Consider the following 9,483-nt stretch of genomic DNA (forward strand, 5'->3'; position numbering starts at 1 on the left):
GTTCTTGTCTATAAAAATAGAGAGATACTGTAAGTATCTCAGAAAGTTTCTGAAGACTCAGAAAGTTCTAAACATAGAAACACTCTTAAAATCAGAGAAACTATCCTTTTATCTTTCTGAGTATTCCAGCTCAGAAGAATGATGATGAAAATTAGCAAGAAAGAAGAAAAAGAAGACTGAGAGGAAAAACACCCCTGAGATAAGTCAGAAACATAATTTTTTTTTCTACTTGCTTGGTTCTTTGGCTTTTGTTACTTTTAAGATACCACATGGGTTCAAAAGGAAATTGGTCCTTAAGGTTTGAACAATTACATTATCACAACATAGGTAATTATTCTGACATAATACAAGCAATAAGCAACAAGTAATTAAAAAAATCCAAAACACACATAGAATAAGTTCCTCTTTTTCTTCAGACTCTTTCCATTTCCGATCCCATACTTCTATTCTTTTCAACATTTTTTCATTCTAAAATTAGATTGTTAAGAGGACAGAATAGCCAACCGGAATAATTTTTCCAATTATAATTTTCCACCTCTTCCTTTTTTTCTTGAGAGTTTTTTATGGACAAGTTCTTCAAAAGCCATGCTTTCATCTTCCACTTCATTTTCCAAGTCTTTATCATGCACAAAGCCTATATTAAAAACAACAAATTAATGCGGAATGGAAAACACAAACATCTTTTCCTCTAAATTGGATGACAAGCTATGTCATTGCTATTTGGTATACATATTTGGTCAGCAATATACCTTCATATGTGTAGAATCATGTTTAAGAAGTATTCAGCTCAATATGACAATGTGGTTAAGAGCTCTGCAAGGAAGTAGGGACTATTAAGTCGCTTGCTGAACTAGTAATTAATTTTCACCATGAAAATCTGTTTCTATTGTTCCTGTGTTTGACTTTTTTAACAAGTCTGTCTCACCTCTCTCAAGGTTCAGTTTCAGCAGACAACACATTTGCTTACTGACTTCAAAAATAGACTATAATGTTGCTTTTGAGATTATGAGAGAGCTCCCAGATAGTTTTATTACCTGTATCTTTCCTGGAATAGGAAGATGTAACGCCAGGCTTTATCACAACCAAATTTTCTAAAACAGAGCTACTTTATTGCTTTACATATGGTGTTATTTGTAAGTCTGAGCACTACACTGCTGCCTATTTATGCAATTGTTGCAATCTCACCACCTAAATATATGTTTAAACCTGAACATTTAGGCAGCCACAGTGAAGTCTTAAACTTGCCCTCAGCGGTTTGTGATGCAATAGACTGCATCAATATATCACATGTTACTTTTGGTATGAAACCAAGAGAAATGGAAGTAAAAGCAAAAGAAAACCAACTGCATATAATATTTTTTCCAAAGAACTCTTCAAAGGAAGATAAGGATTAGTTTTGTTAGGAAGCTAGATGGGAAACTGAAGTGATGCTGAGATACCATTACCGAACAGTGTCCTCACAGGGCACAGGAAAGCCATGCAGTTTGAAAACATACCTTCCTCTTTTATCCTATGCAAGTCCATTTTCTTCAGCCACTTACGAGCATCATCAACGGTGACAACCAATTTGTTGGCATGTGTGGTTATTATCTCTTCAGCTGAAATGGAACACAATTAACATTCCATAAGAGCTCTACAGCAGCTAAATGCCAAGCACAAAACTCAAGAAAACGTCACGGACTTCATCCATATCTAAAAGCTTTCCATTAGGAGTAAAGATAAAGCTTACACATGAAAATCACAACCTAAGACTTTGCTACAAATTTAACGCATTTCGCTGATCAGAGCTGCTCAACATACCAAATACTACAGTATTTTCGTTACTGTCAGACATCACAGGCAAAATGACAATTTGACAGGATTGGTGGATTTCTACGACTGAAGTCAGTAAAAATGTTATGATTTAAGTTGTCACTTTCCCAAAGCAAGTACACCAAACAAGTTTGCTCCTAGGCTACTCATTCAGTACTTATTCACTCATTTTGCTTGCAAAAATCAGCAAAGAACAATGCTTTAAGCATATGGGGGGGGGGAATCTAATATCAAAAAATGTATCTCAATTACCATAATTTAATGAACTTTAAAATACCAGGGTTGCCTTTGAGTACCTGACACAGATTCGTAGTTAAGTATCCCCTTTGTTCAGCACTGGCAAAATTACAAGTTCCAGAGCAGACTTAATCAAAGACTCCAAGTACTCCTAACACTCTACCCCTGCATATCCAAATTACTACGGCGGGCAGAAGTAGAAAACAGTAGAAATAATAGAAAAATTTATAAAGATGACCTTGTCTAATACAACAGGTTGCTGTAAAAGTGTGTAAGTAAGTTTAGAGAACACAGCACATATGATCACGTAGTTAAAATTCACTTGCTTATCTATAAAAAGTCAGTACTATTTACTTTACCTGTACTATCTGATTCATTAAGTTGTGTTTGGAAGAGGTTAGAATACAATTTTCAATACTTCCAGCTGTCTCAGTTCTTTTCCTCAGCTACCTGAAATACCTAGAAACATCTTTCTCTTGACCACACTAAGATTTTCAAACAGAGCTTCGTCAGGTCTAAAGGTTTGGCCAAAAATGACATATTACATTGTTTAAAGAAAACTTGAAAGGTCCTACCTTTAGCCCAGGCTTTTCTCTCATAGATTTCCTCTACTGCATCTGAAATTTTCTTAATATTCTCTTTGATTTTTCTCTGGCATAAGTTGGAACCTTCTTTATATGCTAAACGGTCTCGGGTGTAAGAATTTTCTGTAATGGCCTCCACTACTTCCAGTCCATCACGTATTACTGGATCTATCTTTCTTCTGAAAAACTCAGCGTAGGATCTGTAGGCAGCATTATTATTTTTGTGTTCATCTGTGTTTCTGTGCTCTATGTAGGCTTCACTGGTCACAGAAATTGTATTTCCTCCTGCACGCAGCTTTTCTTCCCCACTGTTCTCTGTTGGTGTCAGAGGTTCAGAAGTGTCTGCTTCCATGTTTTCTGACTGGCTGAAATAGTTCTCAGAGCTCTGGATAAATCTGACTCCACAGAGGTCACACTGGGTTTGGTCAATATCTGCTTTTTTGAATATTCCTGATAAAAATTCATCATCTTTCATTGCAACAGGATGAGCTCTGGAGCAGGCCTTCCTTTTCCACTTCACATACAGGGAAACAAAATTGAACACACAATACAGCTGGTGTTGAGCATATGCTTTCTGCTCTTGCTTCTTCTGCTTGCTGAGTGCAATGACTTCCAGGGGATCCTTTTGGTCCTCTAAGCAATGAACTCTTTCAAGTTCCTCTTCTAGCTCACCAGCATATTCTGTTTTATCCAAAGAGGTCGTAAACCTGTCAAGGTTTATGTGTTCGTATAGGATACCCCGTATGGTTGGATGTCCCTGACTGTACGCAGTGTCCCACTTCCAGCGGCAGTCAACCAAGTACTCTGCATCTCGCTCTATCAGCAGCTCTTGCAGGCCTGCAGCTATTTCTCTTACATGTGTAGCATCACTCACTTTTTCAACAACCCTCAGCAATCTTTCAGGAACTTTAGAAGGAGTGTCCTTTCTCACTGATTTCAGCATCGCCTTGATTTCAAGAAAGTGGTGGCATAAGAGGGATCTGTGTTTAGAACTCTGCACCTGGTCAGCATTCAGTAACATCACTAAGCACAGCACTACAGTCCGCTCAGCCTCCCCTGAAGTTATGCAGTCGGGATCCCTGAATGCATCCAGAAGGACATCAAACCTTCCATGAATGCCACACAAAACTTCTGCTAGATAACAGAGATGAAATCTGAAATTCTGTACAGCTACATATGCTTCCTTTGGTCTATACTCCTGTATAATAGAAAATGTGTCTTTCAGTTCTCTGTTATGGTCCTTGCTTCTGAACAAAAATTCCCAGTAATGAAGGAGAGCAATGTAACTCTTTGGAAGGCAGAGAGTGAGAGTAATGTTCTTGGAGAGACGCATCAAGACAGCGCAACAAAGAATATACTGGAATTCCAACAACATCACCGTATTTCCTATGCTTGGAATCAGGTATCTTGTGCACTTCTTGATCAGGACATTCATAAAACGGAAAAAAAATCTTTTACAGTTTTCTGGATTCTTATGAACATAGAATTGCTCAAGTGAATTTTCAAGAAGTCGAATAAAGCACAAGTGTGTTCTTCCTGCATTATCGGCATTTTTGTCTGGTAGCAACATACCATGCCTGCCCTCTATTCCTTTGGTCTTTCCTCCTTGGTCTTTAGTCTTTGGGCAACTTCTTGTCTTTTCCAAAGCAATGTTTAACTCTTTGTTAAAGTCATCCTCTTCCTTAAAAAGAAGTTTCTCAAATTCTTCAGGATATCCTGAAGATAAGATAAAAACTTTCATGGCACTTAGCCATAAGTCAGTTGATTCTCTTCTGGCTGCAGTGCCTTCACGATTAAACTTAAATGTGATGTACTCCTTCAACATCGCTCTGCAGGGTTTGGAAATAACGCTACTGAACTGCAGTATTTCTTTACAGGCCTTTGGGTTCTCAGAAATTATTCTCAAATGAAAATGATCAGGGAAAAACGTTTCTAGAAGGGCTTTACATGATGCGTATTTGTCAAAAGTAAAAATGTCATCAAAGCTTTTGCACTGATTCAGTAGCTCTTTAGGGAAAGTGCATGTGGCTTCTAAAAACAGTCCTCTTATTGCCACCAGATGCATTTTACACTGAAATATTGTCTTTGCTTCGTGGCGCGACAAGGGCTTATGGTAATCCTCACAGGTTCTATCTCCACAGTTCAAGCCGGTAATGAACTTCTTACAAATATCAGGGTAATTCCTGTTCAGTAACTCATGGGTGATAGAGCAAAACCTGCTTAACAAGTGCTGCTTCAAAGCTGATTTTACCTCCTCAGTGCTTACTGAGAGATCACCTTTTATCTTTCTCTCTTTTAGATTTGGCTTGTCTGACAAAAACTTGAGAATGGGTCCAGCTTCATTTTGAGACACCTGGCAACTGTCACCTGTTGGGACAATCCCAAAATAGGCAAAGCATAACTTCACCATATCTTTCTCTGCGTTGGTGGCTGCTCTCTTCAAACCCCTAACCAGACTCAGAAGAGCCACTAAGCCACGCGTTGCCATGAAGAGGATGTTCTGGTCAGGAGTACTGAAGTGAGATAATGCAAAGAGAGCTTCAACAGCACCAGCAGAATGATTCAGAGACAGGAACTGATGGAAAGCATTGCTCAGCTTTATGAAGTCTCCCTTCAGAGTTCCCTGCAGAAACATAGCCTCAGCAATGCCAGACTTCTGCCCAGTTTGTTCACAAAGTTCGAGGGCTTCTTTTAGGATTACCTCCACATCTACCAGGTCTGATTCTGAACAGTGAGTCACACTGGCACGTGCTGCAGCGAGCAAACATGATGCACGAAACTCTTTTATTGCTGTGAGGTTGGCTGCTTCCAGAGCAAATCCATGTTGTTTCATTAACTTTGCAGCTTCCTCCTCTCGACCTTTCCTTTTCAATAAGTCTGCTGTTTGGTGCAAGCATCCACGAGACTTCAAAAACTCAAGCTGATCCTCTGTGTCAAGTTTTGAGAGGACTTGCATCATTTCCTCAGTCCTGCTCATACTCAGGTACTTTGCGGCTGCTTCCAAATACAACTGATTTGCTGTACATGAGAGTTTGGAAACTATCTGTCCTTTTGTATTCAACATCTCTTCATATCTGAAATAACAGATACATCCATTTACTAGCACAGATGACTAATCTAGACAAAAAAACCACCACTGCATTTTTTAAAAAAAAACTTAAAACATTACGCAAACAGCTGCCCCTAGAAGCCTTTCCTTCAAAAAGGCCAATTATTTCATGTGATATGTCTGTCAGGCAATAAACAATCACATCATCTTTAAAAAAAAAATCTACAGAAAGAAATTAATTACAACATAAGGTTGTCTGAAGCAAGATCATCAAAACTTATAGTACAAGCAAGATGCATCAGTGAAGCATTCTCCACAGGTCAATATAGATAATACTCTGTAAAATTTGCATAAAGTGGTCAATTTAGAGAACTCTTTCAAGTCTGTCATATGAATCTGCATATACTTTGTGTGGGAACCAGTTAAGCCGGCAGCGCCTGCATTCAGTTAATTAGGATCAAAAAGGAGTGTTTTGGCCTTCGCTGGTGTTTTTGATAAAGAGAGTGCTATGTTCTCAAAGCAAAAACCACTCTGAATGGTCTGCATGATAACGTGTTTTTCTCCCATGGCTGAACACAGCCACCACATGATGCAAGATGAATGTGTGGGATCAAGGCACTGGTTTAGGACGATCCTGGGAATTCCAAAAGACAAATACCAGGTGCTGTTTACAAAGGAACCCTAATAAAAGGGGAATGCCAGACAAATCCCGAAATTGAACTCTGTGTGGTAGCAGCCTCATTTCTTTCAGCACCCATAATCACCATATCTTTGTTGCTTAGTGAGTGCCTGAGAAAAGTACCCAGTTTCATCTTTCATAACATGCACTTTAAAATATTCAGTTCTTAATTATTACTGTCTGATGTAAAATTATTAAGGTACCCCCTAACCCACTTTTGCAAAAGCATTCTCTCCTGTATGCTGAGAATGAGTCAATTTTTGCTGTTGTGTGAGTAAATCATTATTAGCCTTTCATTATCATCTTTCTCATGACAAATGCAGGAGTGCAGATTTTTTGTACCTACAATTATAAATTTTCATGAATGATTTGGGAAGGCGAAGTTAAAAATTCCTTAGTCGGGAAGGTGACTTAATGCTTGAACTTTTTGATTGAACAATCCCTACATACTTAACAAGCTTTAATAATTCAAGAAAAGAGTTACCATTACTAAAGGTACATCACAAAGGATTTCAGTGAAGGTGTGTAATTGCAGGCCTTGTTAGGATTTTAATTGGTTTATATATTCTTTAAAAATCATCAATTGATTTAAGTGTAATGAAAAGTGTGGCCAACAAATGAATCATTTATGCAAGAATATGCTAATGAGGTCATTATTTCAGTCCTAAGAGATAAGTATTTAATACTTCTATAGAATTATTTTGTCATATTTACCTTAAGAACATAGTTCAGAGGACTGGCTGAAGGAGAACTTGCATGACTAATACAACAGACTGGAAAAAATTTCCAGGAAAGTTAAGCTACTCATGGCACCAGCTGTGAAGGCAGTAGAATCCTTTCACCATGTTATCATTACCCAAGTAATGATGACAATGACAATGTTAATTTAACTTCACATAAAACAAAGCCACCAGCCAAAAACCCTTGTGAAAATTTTTCAGCATGCTAGCCATATTGTGTTGAACTTGGAAATGGAAAAGAGAACTATTCCAATACCCTCTTGGAAGACATACCTTTCAACTGCCTTTGCTGCTTCTTCATAGAGTTCTTCCTGACAATACATTTTAATGGCCAGATCAAATTCCTCAATTTGTTCATAACATCCAGATGCCTCTTTATAGCACTGGCTTTTCTGATAGTAAACTGCAGCATCCTTCATCTGCAATGCAGAATTCAGTAATGAAACTGAAGTGCTCTAAACAGTCAAAGCCACATGAGCAGAACAAATCTAGTAATTCTATCGTGTCTCATAAAGAAGTACACTTAAATAAAATGCATTAAAGTATCTTAATGTAATAATTTAAATATTAAAGTAACCATCATTAAAACTGAACAGATTTAAAAAAAAAAAAAAAACAACTTCATGTCTTAAAAACTAGAATGCAAAAATAAAGGTATTATCCAGGATTTTCAAACTAGTTTTTACCCACCCAGCTTTGCCCATTGTTAGAAAACACCATACACTTCTGTTGACTCACAAATTTCTCAGGAATAAACAGTTATGGATTCAGAATGAGAACTCTAATTTTGTATCTTAAATTTCAAATATTTGGGAACAACTACTTTACATTCTTTCAGTGGAAATATACTGCAAATAAAAAAGAATACATACTGTTAGCACACTACTTCAACCCTTGCAAGTTAAAAGGTTCCATTTAGATGGCTGTAATCAGTGAAGTTTCAGTATCAGAGTACTGAATGAAGTAACATCTGAAGTTTCATGAAATTAGTCATTAACTTTTGACTGCAAATGACTGATAATGACATTTGAGGAAAGCCAAAGAAATAAACCTGGCCTGTGTAATTGCATTATTCTTTTCTCCATTCCTCTTCTGCCTATTCTCTGACAAATGCTTCCTTTTGAACAGCACAGCTTAAAGAGCTCACTTAGTTCAGCTACTACCACACCACAGAAAAATACTGTTACTTTATGAGTAACATGAGAGGGGAAAAAAAGCTGCAGGAAAAGGAAAGTGATAAGATGAGGATAGTTTAAAGAATTTAATACCTTTCCTAACTTTTTACACAGTTCTGCACAAAGCCGGAACTCCTTTGATTGGTACAGACATTTCAGTGATAGTTTCAGTTCTCCGCATTCCAAGTAAGTTTTAGCCAATGTCATATATTCCATCTTTTTTTCCCTGTAGAAAGTAAGAGAAAGTTACTGCTTACATCCAAATTAGGTTTAGGATCATGTGATCTGTCCAGCAGCTGACATCATGTGTTCTTCTTCCTACACAACCTGATGAGGTATTACCTTACAATCAGTTATATTTTGGGCTGACACTGCTCTGTCCAGAACTCTGTTCCAGAACCTGGCTTCTGTGGCAGTAAAAAGATATTCTGTGGGGTTTTTTAAATTATAGTATAGTATTGTGGTTTTGCAACGCTTTTCTGGCTTAACTTGTTCCTTTCTTTCTGCTGTTTTAACCCCAATGTCATTAAAGACAACAATCAAATGTGTTATCAGCTGTTGTTTTGTATAACTAAACAATCCTAGCCTTTCTGGTATCACTGCATGCAAGTGATCTAGATTGAATTCCTGATTGTCAAGCCTAAAGAATCAGACCTGTACAGAGTACTTCATATTATAGAGGACACAAGAATCTTACTTAAGTTTTTTACACCAGCATTAATACCTCTCCAAAAAAAAATGCCACTTCAACAGCTTCATTATTACATATGTTCTGTCAACTTAACACATTCCAATAAATTCAATTCCTTCTCCTCAAATTTAATTCAGTTGACAGGCACGCCAGCATACAGTGAAGTGAAAAAAAGTTCTATCAATCCCATTTACAATTTCTCTATGATCACTAAATTTCATGAGCATCCTTATACTTCTAACCAGGGCCATTAATATAAAGTACATAATTACAAAAGATAAAACCTTGTTTAACTCCAGTAATAACATTTCTCTAGACCTTCCCTCTTCTCCCTTCTGTGCTAGCTTCCTCTGATCTCATCATCCCTTGCCCACTTCTGCTATCACTGCTAGTTTCTGGCCTCCCCTGCATAAACGGGAATTTATTCATAGAATCATAGAATCATAGAATAGATTGGGTTGGAAAAGACCTCCAAGATCATCAAGTCCAACCCCTGATCCAACTCCAATTACTATA

At 37.4% G+C, this 9,483-nt stretch overlaps 1 protein-coding gene across 2 annotated transcripts in view; it reads right to left on the reverse strand.

Moving 5' to 3' along the window:
- Positions 1 to 454: 454 nt before the first annotated feature.
- TRANK1 (tetratricopeptide repeat and ankyrin repeat containing 1) overlaps positions 455 to 9,483 on the reverse strand; it is a 57,510-nt gene continuing 48,481 nt past the window's right edge. Inside the window, exons 20-24 of one of the 2 annotated variants that reach the window (XM_027891809.1) lie at positions 8,370 to 8,502; positions 7,375 to 7,520; positions 2,625 to 5,707; positions 1,502 to 1,598; positions 455 to 636 (exon numbers count right to left, since the gene is read on the reverse strand). In XM_027891809.1, coding sequence (XP_027747610.1) covers positions 522 to 636; positions 1,502 to 1,598; positions 2,625 to 5,707; positions 7,375 to 7,520; positions 8,370 to 8,502 — 3,574 coding nt within the window. In that variant the 3' untranslated portion in view covers positions 455 to 521. Of the gene's footprint in view, positions 637 to 1,496; positions 1,599 to 2,624; positions 5,708 to 7,374; positions 7,521 to 8,369; positions 8,503 to 9,483 lie in introns of both variants that reach the window. The other variant, XM_027891798.1, reaches the window with a different exon arrangement.

The sequence above is a fragment of the Empidonax traillii genome, unplaced genomic scaffold (assembly GCF_003031625.1).
Source record: "Empidonax traillii isolate 1590-97213 ecotype Southwest subspecies unplaced genomic scaffold, ASM303162v1 scaffold14:size4059594, whole genome shotgun sequence".
Classification (NCBI taxonomy): Eukaryota; Metazoa; Chordata; class Aves; order Passeriformes; family Tyrannidae; genus Empidonax; species Empidonax traillii.